Below are 21,863 nucleotides of genomic sequence, written 5' to 3'. Positions count from 1 at the left end.
AGACGGTCACTACATCGCGTGCTTTCAGATGCGCTTCTTTGGCCGTCTGGAATGCTCTTCCAATATTAGGAAGCCACTGGAGCTATTCACATTTAAATCCAGATTGAAAACTCATTTCTTTGGAACTGCTTTTTGTGTTTAGTTTGTTGTCCTTCCCCCACACCTCTGATTAGCAAGGTTGACTACGTACAGTGCGAAATAAGTTTAACATACACACAAGAGATGATCTTGACTGCAGAGATGGAGTGATAAAATCAGCTCATGTGGAGGCTCCATCTTACCTTAGATGAGCCAGCGCGACCTAAATTGGCGTCCTTTAGCGACTCAAATCTTTGACGTGGTTGGAATAGTTTTGTGAGAAAAAGTCTCTAATTCACATTTTCAACAGGTTTAGAAAAATAAAATACGTGAATTCCCAACACTTCTATAAAGTGTCTTCTATAATATATAAAAGACAAGACATTAAGTTAAAAATATCAACAAAGCAATGTATACCCTAGCCCAGGGGTCGGCAACCTACGGTTCCGGAGCCGACTGCTTTGTAACGTTATTTATTAAGGACCACCGTCTCATTCACATGCATTGCGGCTCTTAAATTATTCAGTTTTTTGCGAATTCGAACAAAAATGGATCTCCTTGTTATTTTGGTTGCCGACCCCTGCCCCTAGCAAATATAAAAGTTTAAAATAAATTATAGCTTATTATTTAAACAAAATCAAGGAATAAATGCAAATGACCATCTCGCTTATGTATATGCACGGTATTACAGATCCACTGCAGAGTTGGGTTTTTAATAAACGTTCACATTTATTTAAACAATCCGCTGCTCCAACTTTACTTCGGGGAATCGCTTTAAAAGTTGTATAATCTTCTGTAGATGGCACTGGTTCTTCATGTTCTGCAGATATAGATGCCACCACCGCCATCTATTGCACAGCGGTTGAACTTATGACTCTCGATACGGACAGGTATGTTCGTATCTCTGAAAGTCGAATGTCCCTGTATTTTTAAGGACGAGAGTTGACCTTTGTGTTCTTTTCACACGATCACCCACAAGGTGGGGGCCCCAAGTACGTTGTTGCAACAGGTTCCCATTATGAAGGTGGAGAGATTTTTGCCTCACAACATCCGGCAGATGTGGCTCAGAAAATCTTAACTGGTTCAGAGTTTGCTTGAACAATTTCAGATGGGAATTATATCTCCGGCATGCCCATTCAGCATTGGCCAATAGACAGCATTTACGTGTGACCCACGATCCTCCATGATGTGCACCTAGTTCTATTATACACACACCTGTGACCAGATCTCCTCGGATCTCTGATGCTCAGCAGGATGGAGCCTATATATTGCTGGGATTGGGTGACCACCAATCACGAGAGGTGTTACTGTATAGGCTGTAGACCAATGGTTCTCAAAGTGTGGTAGCCGAACCACCGGTGGTCCTTGAAGGTCCTCCAGGTGGTCCACGGAGTTGTGATTCAAATGCAGGTTTATTGGAAATAATGGCAATGTTTTGACCTTTTGTGTCGGACATTAATGAATATTTTACTGATGATATTTAATGACAAATTTAAGTTAAGTAAACTACCCAAATCCTAAGATATAAATGCCCCCCCTAATAAAAACCTAATAGCTGCATAAAAAAATGTTCCAGTCATATTAATTATTTTGTTTGACTGGTATTTAGAGAGAAGCGAATGCGTTTTGTCACTAGCGTGGGGGGGGGGGGGGGGGGGCTGGCTGGCTGAGTGGTTCGCAGGGCGAAAACAGTTTGAAAAACTCTGCTCTAGACAGAGGAAAAGCGTGGTGGGCATCAGAGGGTGCTACCACACACGCGCTCCCTGCCTTCACCAACCCTGAACTAAGCAGCACAGGGAAAGATGGTTAAATGTCTTCATCCAGCAGTGGCTTGACATATACAAGTGCATGTGTGGATAATCTGCGTGTGTGTGTGTGTTTGCTGTTGCAGGTGGTGTATATGGGTGTTGTTCTCTACACCCCAGCTTTAGCTCTTAATGCAGGTAAATGTACTTCCTTTGTGTCTGGCTATAAATGCTTGTACACAATTCTGGTTGTGGCTCTCACGATTTACCCCCATTCCATTAAATTAACTTCTGTGGTTCAACTGAAGCCTTTGTTCCTTTTTTCACATTGTGAGGAATCTAGCGACTTCTGTTGCTGCTAAAGAGGTCGCGTAAACCAATAACTAACGGCCAACAAATTCAGTATGTTGTATTTTAGCTTTTGAGGTGTTGTATTATGTTTTGGGTTATTATAGCGTTATATATTAGTGTTGTGACAACGCCCAAAGAACAAGGAATGTGCCAAATTCCCCCAGGTCTCGGAAGCCAAGCAGGCTTGGGCCTGGATATTACACCATGCATGCTAGGTTCAGTTCAGTTCAATTCATTTATTAGGTATAGCCCTGTGAGCCATTCTGCTCTTGAATCGGGTGCAACCGCAACAAACAAAAACATGAACAAGAAACATCTTAAAGTGACTACGCGCAACAGAAAAATCCAGGAAAAAACAGCAAAGTCTTCCAGAAAAAGCACCGTATATCAATGCTGTGTGCAAAAATCCCAGTGGGATGCAAGTCAAACAATAACAACCATAAAACAATTTCAATTAAAGTTATCAGTCTAACTCTGTACAACAACAAACAAATAAGGCTAATCCAAAAGTTTTCGAAATCACCAAAATAAAGCTATAATAACAACGTAACAGTGATCATAGGCGGCTGCGGCGCTGTGCTGAGTAATAGTCCGCAGGAGACTGCAGCAAAATACATCATTGTACTGCGATGCTAGGCTTCCATGCCTATGCTGCCCACCTTCACCAACCCACGCTGACTAGCATGGTGAAGTATTTCGATTTAAAGCTTTCGTGACTGCGTGGATTCATATTCTTGGTTCTTTCGGTAAAGTCACGTAGAAGGGAAATAATAAAATAATAAAAATAAACATAATAATAAAACAGTGAAGTATTTTCAAATGAAACCCACACGGCGTGGGGAAGGAGGCGCTTTATCCAGCAGTTGACTTGCAAAAATAGCCGTGCATGTGCATTTGGTTTCGTGTTCCATGTTTGTCCGAGTCTCTGTGCCGTGCGTCACTCTTAGAATTTGTCATGTCGCCGCCGTGTGATGCGAAGTGGAGTGTTCCGTGTTAACGATTCAGTGTTGACTTGTGTTGCTTTGTGCTGCAGTGACAGGACTGAATGTGTGGATATCGGTGGTGGTGCTTGGAGTCATCTGCACTATTTACACGACCATCGTGAGTATTAGCCATGCATCCACACTTGAGCGAGTACGGCAAAGCATCAAAACAATTCATTCGATACATTTTCCGTTCGTGCCATCCTTATTTCCCAAGTCTGTCAGAGAGGTGCAGTATTTCGCAGATGGTTATCGCCTACAGTGTGCATTAGAGGTTTAGCGATTCATCTTCCCAGCAATCTTATTCTTTTGTCTGGCAGATGTAGATGCAGAGCAACAACTGAAATTTCACATTCAGGTGGTCAAGCCCAGATAACCGTGTCAGGAGCAGCGAAGTGTATCACTGTAATGTCTCCTTCGTATTTGTGGATTGGGCATTCCAAAAAATTATAGGAATTGTCACTATTTAGGATTTAAGTTTTTTAGTTTTTACATTTTAGCAAATGTAGTTACTGCAGCGGTTACATAAAACCATTGCATATGAATAAAAAAACATCAGTCCATTTGCACCATGGTATTTAAACTCATGTAGCTTTGATTTTAGAGTGTCCTTCGAGCACTTAATACCTTGTGTATTTCTTGGCTTTGGCATTTTGCTTTCTGAATGTGGTCAAATCATGTGGGCTTGTGTGTGGCTGTGCGCACAGGTTGAATTATTGAAATCTGTTGTGTATGCCTGGAGGAATAACATACGGATTAGTTCTCATCAGTTGATGGTATCAGTTGATATGCGGTGGATTCCTTCAATGCCTCCATTGAGTTATCGGAGTTTACAGTGACTCACTGCTTACATTGTCAACCACACACCATACCCTATTTGATATTCACTTGTGAAGGTAGTGGGCAGATCTGTATTAATTATTTTACTGTGACCCATGGAAAATGATAATGAATGTTTTCGAGGTAGATTACATCTCACAGGTTCTTTCGTGGAATCAGAGACCAGGTGTTTGATTAGGATATTGGTTTCCGCCCAAATCTGTCGTCATTTCACCGAGGTGGTAAAGCCAGAATTTACAAGACCTCCAGCTGTGGTAAGAACGATTTGCCTGCTTTCTGGTGGCGGTTCGGTAGAATGAAGTGATCCGAATGGACATGTTATTGATACAGGATTCTGTGTTATCTTGTACAGTACAAGCATGTGTGTGTGTCGGGGAGCAGTAGTGTAGTGGTTAGCCCACTGCTCTACGAACCTGGCAATCTAAACAAAATTCCTGCTCACGACCAATAGCAGTTGCGAACATTTGAGCTAGTCCTGAACATCCACTAGATTGATTCAGCCTTAAGTTAGTATGTGGTGCAGTGTGAAAACATCAGCACTGGGGATACAAATGCGGTTGGACATGGTGTTGGCCACCCACCCCCTTGTGTACAGTGCCGGCCTTCATAGGTGCTCACTAATAGCATTTGCCCCAACAGTCTGTGAAAGGCTATGCGGGGGATCTTTATTTTTGTATTTTTCAGGGCGGGCTGAAGGCGGTGATTTGGACGGACGTATTCCAGACACTGGTGATGGTCGCGGGCCAACTTGCCGTCATCATTGTCGGTGCTCAGAATGCGGGCGGCATCGCAAAAGTTTGGGAAATCAACAATAACGCTGGCAAAATATCTGGCATAGAGTGAGCACTTGCACGTACTATTAAATCACTGTGTATAGGCATTAGTACACGCATGTACACCTGCGCACCATAGTTGGTTGAATGGATCGTCACCCTTTGCATTTTTGGCCTCTGGGCCTGTGCTCAGTAACCATGGTAATAAAAAAAAGTGAGGCCTGCTCTGCTGTAATGCATGCTACCCTCACTGGCATTTTCTTACTTGTGTGTTTCACATTATAGTTATCATATCCTATTCATAACATGCATTGCAAAGTTTTGAATAATCCAGTTCCAGCCAATTCTACTGATTGGGTGATGTTTTTCATAACTTCAACCCGTTCATAAAACCACATGGCATGAGTGACCTGGAGGCCCATTATGGTTTTTGCCCTCTACCGCCAGATCACTTTACATATTGTGAGCAATACTGCAGTGTTCCCACCAGGTGTCAGTCACATCGCCCAGTGTGATCTCGTATGGAGAACATTTTTCAGGTCGTATCTCTTTTTAACTTGGGTCAAGATCAATATAGTGGGTCTCTGGTTCGTTCCAGTCAAAACAAGTTCTTACTCAACACCACAAATTACTCAGGTGCCATTACTAGATTAACAAATTACATGATTTATGTAGGATAAAAGGATAAATAAATAAAATGTGTTGATATTTGACAGTACTCTTGACTTGCGTTTGAAATCTTACAAAAAAGTCCCCATAGAATCAGAGATTAATTTCAGCTGCGCCTGTCGAGCATCCTGAAAAATATTTACACACCTGAGTATTCTACATCCACTATACCTCCTGCTACGGCTGCGGCTATTCCTATCTCCATGCCTACTGTAGTCTACCAGGGAACCATGAAAATATTCTGTGAGATTATTAAACTTTGAATAGAACCAACATTGCAATAATGTAATTCGGCTCCATATTGCTCTCTTGAATCTGTATAGCCTGTCGCTCCACACACTTTTCAACCAGCCACATGCTCTCCTTTTCCTACGCATGTGAGACACAATGCGACATAAAACCACATCATCCTAGTAAAACATAGAACGTTGGATGGCCAAACACATGCCAAAGTAGACAAATCATTGCAGGTTTACTGGGATGACCGTCCATCAATCAATATTTTGTGTGCCAATATCGCTCAATGGAGTATGGAGTAGGCTTCAGTGCACATTACAACAGAACGGGAATGGTACAGGGGGCACGGAACAACGAATGAAAAAAGAAACCCGTCACGTCCTCAGCAGCTAACACTGGCTGGGCAAAGTAAATTGCAACCGCACGCAAAATAAAGTGCAACCGTGCGCAACAAATCGCAAAAAGTTAAGCAGTAAATAAAAAATAATTAAAGAAATAAAAATTTCTGAGTTTTTCGTTTTATTTCATCGGATGACAAGCCTTAATAAATGTGTCTTGCACAGATCATGGAATTGCGAGACACTCGGCGCGTTTCGGATGTCCGTTGGTGGCAGGCGGCAGGGCAGTTCCTAGATTTTTGGGGCTGTGCTCGAGGAAGGCTTTGTCCCCCCAGTGTCGGGTGAAACATCCTGGGCTGTGCAAGTCTTGCCGTTCCCAGTGGAACGCAGTGTGTTGTATGTGCCTGACGATAGCGTTGCTGGTTTACTGGGATGATCGTGACGATGGACGTGTATGTTTGTGTGTCCGTGTGTAGCTTTGACCCGGACCCGTTTAAGCGGCACACCTTATGGACCCTCGGGTTCGGGGGTGTATTCATGATGCTCGCACTCTACTGGGGTCAACCAAGCTCAAGTGCAGCGATATCTGAGTGCCCGCTCTGAGAAGGAAGCAATCTTGTGAGTGTTGTTAGTTTGTTGTATTCATTCCAAGTTGTCTTCATCATGTTTGGTTGTTAGTACCATATTGTCCCGCAGTATAACCCACGGGGTATACCACTTTTTACAATCAAAACAAGTACCCTGCAGGGGTATATGGAGGTGCGGGCCATCCTAACATATTTTTACACGTGTGACATGTCATAACTCGTTCAATTTTTTCATGGTAGGACTATCCACTATGCAACACTTACCTTTGACTAAATCACTGTTGAATAAACCACTCGCACTAAAATTGCACATGTTATCACGTTTTAAATGATTCGAATTGTTTGTACAATGAAACGGCAATGTTTGAAGTGTGGCGCACTTTGTTTACCGGCGACGGGAGAGCTGGGAGGAGAGGCAACGGCGTTTGCGTTTCCGTAGTGCCGCTATTGTCTGCGCAGTGCGCAATCTACCAGTGCTAAAACTGTCCTTACTTATCTACCAGTTATGTGTTACTTATTTATTGGATATTTACTTTTGTTACTTATTTACTGTTTTAAGTTCACTCGTTTCTGGTTAGTTTGTTTTCTTTGTCCACGTTATGATTTAAATGTTAACAATTGATAGTGGAATGTATTACAAATGTAACTTCGTATTAATATGATGGAATTAAGCTGCGGTAACGACGTTAAAGATATTCATGCATGCGGGGTATATGGAAGTGCACGCTATCTGAAATTTGTTTTACACAAAACACAATTTTTGCGGGTTATATGCGTATGCGGGCTATATGCGGAAAAATACTGGTACTTCCAGAACACCCGGCGTCTTGCAGCGAATGGCCGTTGATGGACTTTGCTCATTATACGTTGCTGTGGATCATCATGGGTTAAAGCTAACATGAGCAGAACTCCATTCTGTTTCAACAAATCTGACGAATCTTTTTATTCCTGCGGCCTATTGGCCTTCCGGACTAATACACTGGTCAAAAGAAAAATAATTCTGGCCTGGACTTTTGCAGCTGTTTTAGACTAATTTCAGGGTGCTGATTCCAAATCTGATATCAGATTTGCTCTATCACATCTCATTTTTATGCTATCGGCATTACCCCATTTTCATTGATTTTACCCGAAATTAACTCTGTCACTTATGATTGCAAGTTGTTGCGAGTCAGTGACTGCTTTAGTGTTAAAATATGGTTCTGTATTTTTAGCATAGTGTGTTTATAATATAATTTTATGTAGATATCCACATTTATTTAATATTTTTCTTCTGCAGTTTTTATTGAAAATGCAATATTTGATATCTCAAAAACCTGATGTGATAGACAAAAACTGATGCCAGATTTGGAATCAGCACCCCCAAAATTACCTTAAAACCGTTGGAATACCTTATGCCGGAAAAAGTGTGTTGACCAGTGATATTATTCACACCAGTTTTGACCTTCTGGGTCTCAACAGGAGAGTGGAGCTTGTTAAACAAATGCTGATAGATTACCAGATGTTATTGGCAAGAGCACTCTGTAAAAACCCATTCAACGCAAAATGCAAAGGCATACATAAACTCATTGCGAGATTGCCGTAGAACATCGTGGGTAAACGCAAATATAAATCCGGCTTCCATTCATGTGGAGAGACCGAATGGAGTTAAGTGCATGTGTGTTGTAAAGACAATGATCTGCTCATTTGCTCTGGTGATTTATTTTTGTGCCCGCACGTGTGTCTGCATGGCGTCGTGAAGACATTGCTTTTAGTTGACGGGAGGCGGGGGCGGTGGTGGTTGGTTTATGTGCCTTAACGATGTGCATGCCTTTGTGCTCACGCTTGTGTGTGCCCGCGTGTACCTGCCTGTGTGCGCATGTCAGTTCCGTGTACTTGGTCTTCCCATGCCAGCAGCTGATGCTGGCCATTGGGTCCATCATGGGCCTGGTTATGTACGCACGCTATCAGGAGTGCAACCCCCGTGTGATGGGTGACGTCACAAGCAACGACCAGGTGCTGCAACCCTCTAACTGCACGTGCACACGGCTTGAACAACGCCTGCAAGTGTGTCTGTGCACGTGTGGTGGATACGGGGAGGATGCTGTCATCTCTTGTGCAGCCATGCAGCTACCCACACGCAAAAGCAAAAAAAAAACACATACGATTGCATGCTCATGGATATGTACGCGTGGATTTGCGTTAATGTATGCATGTGTTTGTAAACTCACACTCTCCTATGTGTGGCCATTGATACACGTGTTTAACCCTTGAAACAGTTTTAATCGTCAAGTGTGTAACGTTTATTATAATTTAATTATAATTCTATTCTTGTGTGTGGCAATATGTTCAGAAGCTAAATGCCAATGTCGAGGTCTGCTTTCCATGGGACGGCTTCAGGACAGCAGGAGACGGTAACCTCCTCGCATTTGGATTGACAAAGGGCTGACAAAAATATAACTAAAATAATCTCTCGTCTGTCTTTGTACCTCATTCCAGATGGTGCTATACTTCGTGATGGACGTTCTTCAGGATTACCCGGGGCTGCCTGGCCTCTTTGTGGCCTGCATCTTCAGCGGGGCTCTCAGGTAGGCATCATGTGATACTGACCATCAGGTAGGCATCATGTGATACTGACCATCAGGTAGGCATCGTGCGATACTGACCATCAGGTAGGCATCGTGCTATACTGACCATCAGGTAGGCATCATGCGATAACGTCCATCAGGTAGGCATCATGCGATACGAACCATTAGGCCAGTGATTCATAACAAGTAATGAGTGTGACATTTCATCTCATAACAAGGTACGCTTGCGATCTAAAATTGTCCGATTCAAAAAGGATGATATTTTTTATTGAAGCATATCTCCAAATAACCCAGAATCCACCTGATCTCGTCAGATCTCAGAAGCTAAGCCGGGTTGTTTCTGGATAGTGCTTGGATGGGTAACCACCATGCATTATGTAGGTGTTATAGACTGGTGCGGTGCTACCTTTGTAAGTAGCAGAGGGCAGTGATACAAAATACATTGTTGTACAATACTGTACTATGCTCTAAAGATCATGCTCCCTGCCTTCACCAACCCGTACTGACCAGAGTGGTGACGTATAGTCAAACAGCTTTCACGACCGATACGGCATGGGGTGACTTTCATCCAGCCCATGGATTGACAAAGGCCTGTACATTATTATTAATATTTGGTCACCTATTTTTTCTGGGGGAGGGGGGGGAAACTGCCTGGATATTTCTCTCTCGCAAAGTTTATTTCCATCTATAACTTTCACCCACTAATCCCCATGTGTTGCAGCACCATCTCGTCGGCATTTAATTCCCTGGCGACGGTGACGATGGCGGACTTTGTGAGGCCGTATTTCCCCAACATGACTGAGAAGAGAGCGACGCTCATCTCCAAAGGCTTAGGTGCGTGAGACGGCGTTTTTCCCCACCTCCGATGTAGCACGGTTGGCTTCGTACGGTGCAAAAGAAGTTCAACATACGTACATGTGATAGATTGCAACCGCACCTCCGATGTAGCACGGTCGGCTGATATGTGCGGTGCGAAAGAAATTCAACATACATACATACATATGCTTGTATGTGGTGACGACCACCCTGTGTTATGCTACTTGGTAGGCTTTTCGCGATCAAGCTGCGCAACTCTCCGTTGTGTTTTTGGGTCGTACCGTGCCTTGTTCGGCACGATGTTACGAGGTTTCGCTCGACGTGCGGGAAGCCACTTCAGGAACTTAAGAAACTGATTAAAAAAAGCTCTGGGCACGTGGAGGGAAACGTCAGGCATCGTGCCAAACAATGTTTGCCACAACCTGAAAGCACGTCGTAGAGCTACACGATGTGTATATTAAATCTAGAGGTAACCTGTTCAATTAATTCTCCTGCTGTGACTCGGCCTCTGTCCACCGAGTAGTATAAATGGGTTGACCACAGCTAGTTAATTGGCAGATCGCATGTGGTGGGGTAAAGTGTGGGTACTGCCACCTTCCAAGATGTATAGTCAGCGCGGCAGAGGAGGCTAACAATACCCTCGAGAGGAGTTCTAGAGGAGAGTTCCCACTTGTGGCCCTTCTGCCAGCAGTGATGTGAACAAGCAATTGCAGGGCTGCACCTTTACCGCGATGCGTTGGTGGGTCATAAGACGTCGTAGACTCCAGTTCATGGTCATGGACCTTCTGTCTGATTTGAGTGTTTAATGAACAAACATGGCTTGTGCAAAACACAAAGACCGCGACGTAAAGTGTTATGCTTACAACTGCACCATTTAATGTGTTTTACGATCATGTGTTTTATGCATGTGTGTCAGCCTGTATGTATGGGCTGGTGTGCCTAGCAATGGCGTTCCTTGCATCACTCATGGGATCTGTCTTGTCGGTAAGTGTCAGCAATTTCAGATACTGGATTGTATGCTTATGTGAGGCAGAAAACAAACACAAATCGGAGACATCATGTTGACTGTTACGTTATTTCAGTGGGGTTGGGGAGAATATATCACGAGGAGGGATGATCATAATAATCATTATGCCAATTTTTATAGCGCTGTACATGGCGAGTCATTACAGGGGCTTAAAAATCATGGCTTGTGAACTCAAAACTAAACTTTTTGGTTATTTACCCAGGTAAGGCCCACTGAGCTATATAGCTCTTTTTCAGAAGCAACCTAGCCACAAATTATAGCTCAACGAAGTAGCTTATCATGTGGACATTTATAGCATCCAAGTACTCTAAATGCATTTTAATTCTAAATGTGGAGGGAAAAACTGGAGGACCTAGAGAAAAATCGACACGACCACGGAAAGAGCATGCAAACTCCAAATATACAGCAGGCTTCAGGGTCGTGATCGAACCCACGACCTGTATATCAGGCGAGGTAGTTAAAATTTCCTAGCCACATTGGTGCCGAAATACAATGCCTGAGAGGATAGCCATTGTGGATAAAGAATCAATGAAATCAGCTCACGAGCAGGTGCAAGATGGATCGTTGTATACATGCAATATGTACCTCTCATTTTCCCGTTTCTCTGTTTCCCTCTGTCCCGTACCCCTCCTACCGCACTCCCCCAGGCCGCCCTCAGTATATTTGGGATGGTGGGGGGCCCTCTGCTCGGGCTCTTCATCGTCGGCATGTTATTCCCATGGACCAACGCCATTGTACGAGCGTAACGCAAACCAAAAACACAAGCCCGCTGGTTATGTCATACCGCGTTAATGTAAATGTTCATCCATACAAAGGTTGTTTAGCGACTCACTTAATGGTTTGTTAATACCTTATATAAAGAGGCCGCTTCATGTTAGGCACGTATGCACCTATGTTTGTATATGTGCACTCCTGCATGCGTATATGGTGGGCATTGCCACAGTCGGGAACGCAGTTTGCTGAATTTACAGCCGCATGGGTTTTGCTTCTAACCTGTTGCACTATGGGCGTCACAGGATGAAGAATCCGTTCGGATTTCTCGCAGAACGAAGGGGCTGCCCCTTCGTTCATGTGGATACCTTAGAGTTATCTCTGAGATCCCTTCAAGGGACCTCCTGGACATCTGTGAAAAAGAGCTTCATAGCTCATTGGATGGATTCCTGCAGTATAAATAAATATTCTGAAATAAATATTCTGATTCTGACCTGCATTATATACAGTAGGGGGCACCACTTTCCCACCCACTCTGCTTCCGAGGATTGTTCATTGCATGCATCCACATCAATGTTTTTCATTGTTAGGGATGAATTAAGTAAAGAAACTAATTTTAACACTATTTGTTCTCATGTGGTGTTGTTGGTAAATGAGTTGAGACCATGAACGCATGACACCCGGGAACCCAGTTGAATCGCAGGCGGCCGCCAAAATTCAAACCAAGGATCCCAGCAATACTGGCTCGGCACTCCGACCTATGAACCAGCTGGCAATCTCGCGAGTTCATTGTCCCTGTGCGTATGTGTTTGTGTGCGTGTGTGCATGCGCTGCTGACGTGGATGGACATTCGCACCTTCTCAGGGTGCAATCTCGGGGCTGGTCGTGAGCCTGCCTTTGGCGCTGTGGCTGGGCATCGGCAGCATCATGTACAACAACGCCAATGCTGGGCCTCCAGCAGGGCCGCCCCCTCAGTGCCTTAACATGTCCGACTTCACCACCGCGGCCACTACCGCCTTCGCCACCACCACCGTCGCCCCCCCTGCGTGCGTGCACACACGTACACACGCACTGGGTTTTTATCCTCACCCTGCAGCAGTAGGCATAGCATTCGAATGTGTGGGTGGGAGCAAAGGGTTTTGCGTCTTAAGAGGAAAACTGAGAAAGATTATAGGAAAAACATATGGTTATTGTTTTTCGTCATTGACATCGTCAGTTTTGTTATCATTGTATCTAATTGTGTTGCTATCGAGTGGGCAGGCAGTACAACTTCACCGGGGCCCATGGGCCATAGGGGCCCAGATATCCGGCCACAAAGAGGAAGAAATGGACAAGGAGGGCTCATTTTCTTTCTTGCATCAGGGCCTATGGCAATCATGACAGCACTGCCCCTGAATCCAGGGGTGGAGAATATTTTCCTACTGAGGGCTGAATCAAACTTTCCAGTATGTTTTGCGGGCCACGCATTAACACACACCACAGCATTATTCAACAGTAACACACGTAATAATTAGGGCTTACCTTTACAGAAGGCACAATGGTCAAACTTCCCAAGTGGGTGGTCCATGAGGGGATGGTCCCAATATTTAAAGCTTTTAAAACAAGGCCCTACATTAATAATTTTTCCTCTGGTTAAATGATGCTATGAAGTCTTTTCTTAGTTTTGTTTTTCGTCATGGAAAATTATCGATTGTCCCGAAAATAACATGAATTGGAAAAGAAATCAACAAAATGTCAATTTTCGGCATCTTAAGGGGGTATCGCCCCCTCCCCATGGTGACTGAGCAAACTAAAATTAGAAACGCGTGTATAAAATATTCCCCTCAATTAGGTGCGGCTAGGTTACTTTCAGAGATGGATAATTATCGTCTAAAGGCCGCACCAACGTGAGCGGTTGCATGTTCCGCAGGCCACAAAGAAGCGAGGTCACGGGCCACGTGGAAGTGAGGTCACGGGCCGGCATCCCCTCCCCCCTACCGTATAGCTGTTATTTTAGGAGATACACCTGAGAAAACATTTCATTCACCATACTAATTTGCACACCACAATTGTAGCTTTTACATTTTTAGGCAGTGGTACAATTTGGCTAGCTTATAACTACAGCAATGATAATAACGCACAACCTTTAGTCATTCCACTGGTGATTAAAAGGCCTTTTTGTTCCGTGTTGGTAATGGGGTCTTTTGAACATACTTCACCATGCTGGTCAGTTGGATTTGGTAAATTGAGGGGAACCTGGCACTGCTTACAGATATCATTTGACACTGATATTATCTGTAACCGGGAATTGAACCGTATCACCGGGTCACCGGGTCCATAGCGCTGGTTACCACCTGCTGCACGACTGTTCTATCATCGTACGAAATTTCGTACTGTGGTATACAATCGGTAGATCTCAAGCGTCTTGAGATGCACTGCTAAGGCAGGACACATCGCGAGAAGGGATGATGGCCAAAGGACGTGACTGGCGACGGAATGGCAGCTCAACGGGAAAATAGGCCCGAGTTGGATCACCAGGAGTGATATGGATTGCGTGTGGCGTCGCAGATCCATGAGGGATATTGACGACACACGGGGGGAGGAAGCCTTCGTCCAGCAGTGGAGTGGTGGCCGTGGCTGTTAACGACGACGCGTAGCGTTCACCGTGTGCATTGTCGTGCTCTCCCGTGTGCAGATTAATGGGACTGGCCAAGTTCTATTCGCTGTCGTACATGTGGTACACTGCTCATAACGCTGCCATCGTGGTCGTCGTTGGGCTCGTCGTCAGCTTCATCACCGGTATGACTTTGCACAGACCGTGACCTCATATCGTACGGCCTGCATATGGAATGATGTCATAAGCAGGGGGGGATGGGGTGGAAATTTAAGAACCTTGTCCATTGTTTAACGTGCCAAGACAGGAGAACGACCTGGTGACCTTCAGATTCATGCAGATTCACTTGGTTAGAAATTACCAATTACACCTCGGCCATGAGGCTCTGGTCTTCTTTGATTATTCATGAAAGAACGTCACTTCCGAAAACCTCTCTTCTGGCATGACAGAAATTATGTCGTTCACATTATTCATTAATTCCAAGTAATACTTCTCAGAACACAGAGTCGAGAGCTGACTATATATAGTGCATTCAAATTTAAAGCATCCAAATTAGACATGCATGCCATTATACAGCTTGTCCTTAAGCTACCGAGCAAATTGATGTTAATTATATAACGATATGGATGCTAATTATGCAGTGGTATGATTAAAGAGGCTGGCGATTATCCTGAATGGCATTTAAAGGACATTGATTGTTATTTCGCAGCTGCTGCTGTTGCTGCTGTCGCTTGTAGTGTTTGTTGACAAAGCAGAGTGTGTGATTGTAAGCTGTGGCGATGAGAATTACATCACGCACCACGGTAAGAGCGACCTTTTGAAGGAGGATGCATGCTCTGCTGCAGGCTATACCAAGGGGCGAGATGTAGACCCTCGCACCATCTTCCCAATCATGGATTACCTGCTCTTCTTCCTTCCCCGGAGATATCGGCAGAAGCTCCACTGTGGCGTCCGGTTTGATGAGATGGTGAGGATGCGTTTTTTTTTTTTAAACGTACCGAAGCCACCCTTCTCACGAAATTCTATCTACTCGTAAAACAACAGATTGTCAGACGTGCGATTCGATGCGCGTGTATTGCGAGCATAAGAATAGACTCTGATGTTGCTTCCCTCTTCCTCAATTCCCTGTATCTATATTTCCCCCCTCCAGTCTTGAGATGCTATCTATATAGTTTGACGTTGTTGTTGATAAATTGGTATGCCTCTGCTCATGGGGAAACCTTTCTCTAGTGTCCAAAGTTAAAAAAAATTGGAAATCAGTCCATCGACTTAAGCAAAAGGTAAAGGTGCAACCCTGTAATTGCCTTCTCGCACCACTGCTGCCAGAATGACCTCCACTCATGGCAGCTCAAGGAAGCTCCTCTAGAGGGGTATCTGGGTTAGTTTTCCAGGTTGGCCAAACGTATTCGAAGAAGACGGGAGTATATCCACACTTTACCCCACCACACACAACCTGCCAAATAACTAACACTTGTCGTACCCGCTTACGCTGCTGGGTGGATAGAGGCATGGGTGGTTTATTAAACTAGCAGCATTGTTTCAACCGCCATGTGAGGGAAATAGACTCTAACTGTGGCGAACTGTGGATTATAAGTCCTTGTGCTTTAACCTTTACACCACGGTAATCAAACTGAATGTGAAATCTTTCGTTTTCTTCCTCAACGTCAGTTTCGAGGTGTTTCACTGTTGGCCAAATATTTGTCACAGAGTAGCATCTTGACGGTGAATACGCTGTGATTAATAATAGAGCACTTGTCTTAGGAACATAAATGTGAGTTGATGCAGAGCTGAGGCGGGCATTAACCCGCCTCAGCTCTGGATATACAAATACAAACGAGCACAGCAATATGCACGCTAATCCTGTGAGCGCTGACACATGCTATACGCAAGTTGCATTTTTTTATTATTATTGCACTAATACTGGGAGACCTTGGATATATTCTGTTATGTGCTGTACCGTATCTAGTGGATTATTCATATTCAATTAAAACAATAAATGGCTGTATTGCACGTGAAAAAGTTTTATGTTACTCTGAGCTAGGCGCTTTACTGGAGATGTAATTTCTAGCTGAGGTCATATTTTTATATGACTGTAGTCTCTGGATTATAAGATGCAAATCCCCCACCCCCACCGTATTTTAAAGAAAATGTTGGGTCGTGCGGCATATATTTATATATGATTGTAATTAAGTAGGTGTGTGTGTGTGATAAGATTTGTATAACTGTATAGACACGGGGCACAAGATTGGGGTCAATCTTTATTTCCAGAGCGTCTAGATTTTTGTTGTATCACACTTTAATTATGACGTCTTTTTACTTTCCCTTTTCACTTGAGATTAGTGCAGGGTCCACTCAGTGGTAATTTTAACGAGGCGGCGGTTAATCACATTTTTCATTAACAGTTGGGTAGCGACATAATCGGTGTGCACCCAATTCACAGATGTCCCCGACTGGACGTCTGTTAAAAAGAGCTTTATAGCTCATCGGATTTCTCCAGAAAAAATATTATAATTCTGATCGGCTCTCACAATGTTGACAGATTAAATCTGACCACCGTTTGTTTTGAATTCAACCATGAAGATTAACAGCAACTAACCTGCAAATAAATGCTGACTTTGCCCTTCTAAGTTCATTTATGCACATCGTCCTCATAAAATACATATTGGCGTTATCTATCCAATGTGTTCTTATGACCGTCCTTAAAATTCAACAGACGTATTAACTGTTATCTAATAAAACCTTCATCGTCATGTTTGCTTCTAACCACTTGGCATTTTGGGCCTTTAGGGTCTGTGCGCGGCAACTGTCATATATAAAGAAAAGAAATTCAGCATTCTATGCCTTGCGTGGCGGACTCTTGCACGAAAAAATTATGAAAAGTTATCACCAGATTTGGCAGTAAAGTAGGTTGGCGGTGGCTCACATTACGTACTTGCGGTTTTTTTTTTTAGCTGCACAGAATTACATTTTGGCCATCTCTGCTAATGCCTAGAATGCCCCCCACAGCAGGACCCGAGTACTGTAAATCTCTCTTTTTATGCATTACCTGAATAGTCTCCAATGTTAGGATTATCCAAAATGCTGCTGTTAAGCTTCTTACACACATTGGTAGCAGGGACTATGATGTCGCTGGTCGTCAAGTCCCTCAACTGACTTTTCAATCCCCACAAAATGTTTGGGATTTCACGACCAAAACCTTCGCACCTGATTGGTTCTCAAGTGAAGACATCACATTTATCCCTCTATTTAAGCCCGAAACAGCAGGATTTCTCCACAACTCTGGCTGTCATTTGATGATGCTAGTTGTAATCACTGGTTTATTCTACAAGGCACCGGTGTGCTGTACTAGCAACAAATTGGCATGTTTTGTTTCCGTGACAAACCATACTAATTGCCTGTGTCGGGTGGTGGCAGTTTTAACGACACATTTATATTTGCGCGATCCAACCCAAAAACCTCTTATGGATACAAAATGTCTCCTCTCCACCTAGAATAAAGCGTACATTGGTAAGTCACTCTCGTGAAATGACGCGGCCGAGTATTAGTACCATTGTCACTTGTTGCAGAGTTTTTGTGGTTCCAGCCCAGTGGCCCCAACTGGTCAATAGCGCGAGTGTGTTATGCGTAAATGCATACCTTCTGCTAAACAGTGGGCGTTAAAGATCTCCGTGGTGGTATATTTGTGTTTAAATGTAGGTGTGCCGTGTCATATTGTTCAAATTTGATAGGTTAAAAAAAAATGTCTGTACTGTCAAATTACTACTTGGGTAAAGTAACATTGCAACTTAGCCCCCTAATGTGAAACGTCTGCAGGCTGTAGTCGTCTGTAAATCAGAATCAAGATATAAAGCTCTTTTTCACAGACGTCCACTAGGGGCGGGGTCAGTACGTTACAACAACAAACCATACAAAACACGATCGTAGTGCAAAGTCTCGGAAAGGTGAGAAAATAAAAAATAAAAATCGGAGCACCGTCATGACAGTCTTGCGCAATATGACTGGCGCCAATACCAAATTTGATCATGAATTGAATTTTTAAAAAATTGTGAAAAAATACGAATGCACATATAAGAACTTGTTTGCTTGAATACTTAGGGTCTGAGTTTTGAAAGGCTGTAAAAATGGACGTTTCATTTTTTTTGTGCAGAAAATCGAAGATTCAACTGTTGCCGTGACAGAGGATGAACACAAATATGAAGATGGGAAGTACTCGGGCACCACCACTGAGGATGGATACAACATTGTAAAAGATAGCTCTGAAAATAGTTCCGTCATAAATGGACACATGAAAGTAAAACCTGGTCACGTTACCATGGAAACACACATGTGATGTCAATGGGTACTTGGAGAACTGGACTCTGGCCCAATGGGCCTTGGCCTTCAAAGTCATCTGCACTGACTCAAACTTTTTACTGGAAAGAGTAATACACTGCTATTGAATAAGCTTTTAAGCCTGCGTTCATAAACTGTTATGTCATGGTTTGAAATATAATGAAACGGATGATATCTTTGCAAGTGAACAAGATATAGGTGAAAAGGAATCTTGTATTTAAAGCAAGCAGGTTTCAAGTGTTAAAAGCTGAGATCTGCCAGAGAATGGAGAAATGTTTCTGAAATTAAAATGTTCCTTTTATCAGTATGAAAAAATATTTTTGGGAAATGGTACCTCAACCTATAATCGAACAAGTTGCCAGCTTTTAAGAAAGTCAAGCTATCTCTTGAAAACAGTAATATATTAAGTCTTCCATTTTTTGGGGGTAATTATTTGACACTTGTATAATTTACTCAGCATTTTTGTTGTCGCAAAAATTACGTTGCTTGTGACAAACCAGCACAACATAAGCTCGCTCGTGTGTATTCGGATTGCACCACGTGTTATTCGGAATGATGTCCGACGTTTCGCTCCATGTCCTGGGTGTTTCTTGAAAAATTTAATATCAGCTCCTGAGCAACACACGGAACAGCCGTTCAACGCATTGGAGTATTAACCAGTCTCCGTTTCCCTGCTGCAAAAGGTCTCGCACATGAGCGCTTGTGCTTGATTGCATTGGCCAATGTGAAAATTGACAAAAGGAGACTTTGCTGAGTTGCATTGGTGGTGCAACTGTTTTCGGGTGTGAACCCAATTGGCTGGGTGACTGAAAGCCGTCCTTTTTCCGCGAGATATCCCATGAGAATAGAACGGGTTGCTTGACTCAATTGCGAGTGATATAATTGATCAGCACAAGCTATCGACAATCATGTGAAACCAGTTGCCTGACACTAATCATGGGCCAAAAACGAACAACTATGAATGCATTTATGCAATAATCAAGTCTCATTCCCTGTTGTGTTGTTGGGTTGTATTATGGATGGTTACAATCGAGGAAGTTAGTGGCTCAATTTGGATCCTGAAGACACTTTCAAGACATCGGACATTATGCCAAACAACACGTGGTACAACCTGAAAACGCACTTGATAGCCGCATGTTACAACCGCACAAACCTACACAGTAGAAGCAAGTATTGTATTATGGAACTGAACAGTGCCGGATTTAGCTAGTGCGGGGCCTGTAGCATATGTTTTAAAGGGGTCCTAAATATAAAAAACCACATTCAAACGCATGTTTAACTTGCACAGTAAAGTAATTGTATTTTTTCATTTGCTATACAGCCAAATAATACGACAAATCGCTAACCTGAAACACCCAGTCGTTCATAAAAAGTTGAAGGCGGTATAGTACTATAGTAATAGAGCAAGTGCAGAATCACTGAACCAGAATTGATAGCTTAAAAGCATTTAGCGCGGAGCCCTTGAAAGTGCTGGGCCCGTAGCATCTGCTACTTTTGCGACTAGGATAATCCGGCACTGCAATTGAATGACCAGTGGCCTTTAGGAGAGATGTGACACAATCACTGAAGATTGTGTTGTGGCCTTGTATGTATGGTGGTTCATTCACGTTCCTGGTTTCCAGGGCCGCATTAACGCACAGGCCGTAGGGCCTCAGATTTTGGGTGGGGTCCCAAAAAGCCTACTTTGCTTCATAACGGTTGTAATGGCAGAAACGCAACACGTACTGCAGAGCTGTGATGAACCCTGTAAGTAATTTGGGCATTAAAACCATAGCATCACTTCTGTGTATTACTGCAGGACAAATAATTGGGTGCGTTTTACTTTTTATTTTATTTACCCTTACAATTCGTACATTAAAGTAAAAACAAAATAGAACTGAAATAATAATGAAGTGTTGTCGTCGTCCATGGGTGGTAGTAAAACGGTAAAGGGGAAGCAATTGAATGTGCAGAGAAGGCCCCTCGAAAATTGACAGCTCTGGGCCTGCATCAAACTTTAATTTGACCCTGGTCATCTGCGGGAGGCATTCATCCATGGCTGATGATGATGATGGTTTTGTGTTGCAATAGCCAGATGACAGTGCCTGCTATGTGACTTGTGTACAATGTATTTTCCTTGTAAGAAAAAAACATTGAGGTGGATCGATGGTGGGTGTGCACTTAAAGGGGCATGATTTGGTTAATGTTTTTTTACGAATTTAAAAATGAAACATTGTGGTTTACAGGGACCCTTTTTGAATAATATATTATCCAATTGTAAACATGACAGGAATAATATTGCAAGTTTGCAATAAAAATGGTACAGGATGTATTTGTAGCAGTTTTAGATAATTAAAAACTTAGACTTTGTTGTGTGATTACATTTTTTTACGATTTTGGCAAAACAAGTGATGTTGAATTTCGATTTAAAGCTTTCGTGACTGCAGGGATTCATCTTCTTGGTTCTTTCGGTAAAGTCACGTAGAAGGGAAGTAATTTTATTTTATTATGTTTTATTTTATTATTATTTTATTACTTCCCTTCTACGTGACTTTACCGAAAGAACCAAGAAGAAGTGATGTTGATTGTGGTATTTAATTCCTTTTTAATAAATTATTGTCTGCTAAATACTCATTGTTTAATAAATGTTTCATTTGACCCATGACCAAATCACCAGATTTCTCCCGATCTCATCATTAGATCTCGGCTAAGCTGGGATAGATGCTGCTTGGATGCATGTTTGTAAAACTTATTTTGCGCCGTACGTAGTCTTCCGTGCTACTTGATGGGTGACCACCATGCATGTCACGTTGTCATGGGCTGCCTTTGGGGTAGACAGCACAGAGAGTAAGTGGAGCAAAAATTAATTGTACAGGTTAGTCCAGATTTAATTAAACTTTAAAAAATACACATTCAGTTTTAGAGAATTAAATGTGGGGGGGGGGGGGGTCACAGGACATCTGTTTGACCACCCTGTACAGCATTGCACTTCTCCTTTGCCACGTAGGCCCTGCCCGGCTTCAACCCAGCGCTGAGCAGCAGCGCGGTCAAGTATGGTTAAATAACTCGCACGGCGTGGGGATCCCCTAATCCAGCAGCGGAGTGGCAAAAATATATTTACGTGTACAAAAAAGCTTTTATGTTCTTTATAATTATCTCTATGTAAACAAAAAAAAATCACAAGTACTGTATTGTACGTGTGTCCATAGGGGCCGTCCATAAATGACGTCACGCGATTTT

The 21,863-nt window shown here is 43.1% G+C and overlaps 1 protein-coding gene across 1 annotated transcript in view; it reads left to right on the top strand.

The window, feature by feature from the left end:
- The window catches only part of LOC133340913 (sodium-dependent multivitamin transporter-like), a 29,358-nt gene extending 8,233 nt beyond the window's left edge, over positions 1-21,125 (top strand). Inside the window, 14 exon segments of the mRNA XM_061549405.1 lie at positions 1,970-2,021; positions 3,208-3,275; positions 4,682-4,836; positions 6,491-6,569; positions 6,571-6,632; positions 8,464-8,593; positions 9,077-9,165; positions 9,887-9,999; positions 10,898-10,965; positions 11,656-11,742; positions 12,584-12,765; positions 14,394-14,497; positions 15,158-15,279; positions 18,460-21,125. Of these exon segments, the coding sequence (XP_061405389.1) occupies positions 1,970-2,021; positions 3,208-3,275; positions 4,682-4,836; positions 6,491-6,569; positions 6,571-6,632; positions 8,464-8,593; positions 9,077-9,165; positions 9,887-9,999; positions 10,898-10,965; positions 11,656-11,742; positions 12,584-12,765; positions 14,394-14,497; positions 15,158-15,279; positions 18,460-18,642 (1,494 nt within the window). The 3' untranslated portion in view covers positions 18,643-21,125.
- Positions 21,126-21,863: the final 738 nt, after the last annotated feature.

Source organism: Lethenteron reissneri, chromosome 10, assembly GCF_015708825.2.
Source record: "Lethenteron reissneri isolate LAM-NWPU_2019-01 chromosome 10, ASM1570882v1, whole genome shotgun sequence".
In the NCBI taxonomy this organism is placed as follows: domain Eukaryota; kingdom Metazoa; phylum Chordata; class Hyperoartia; order Petromyzontiformes; family Petromyzontidae; genus Lethenteron; species Lethenteron reissneri.
This window is presented reverse-complemented; position numbering and strand designations above follow the sequence as displayed.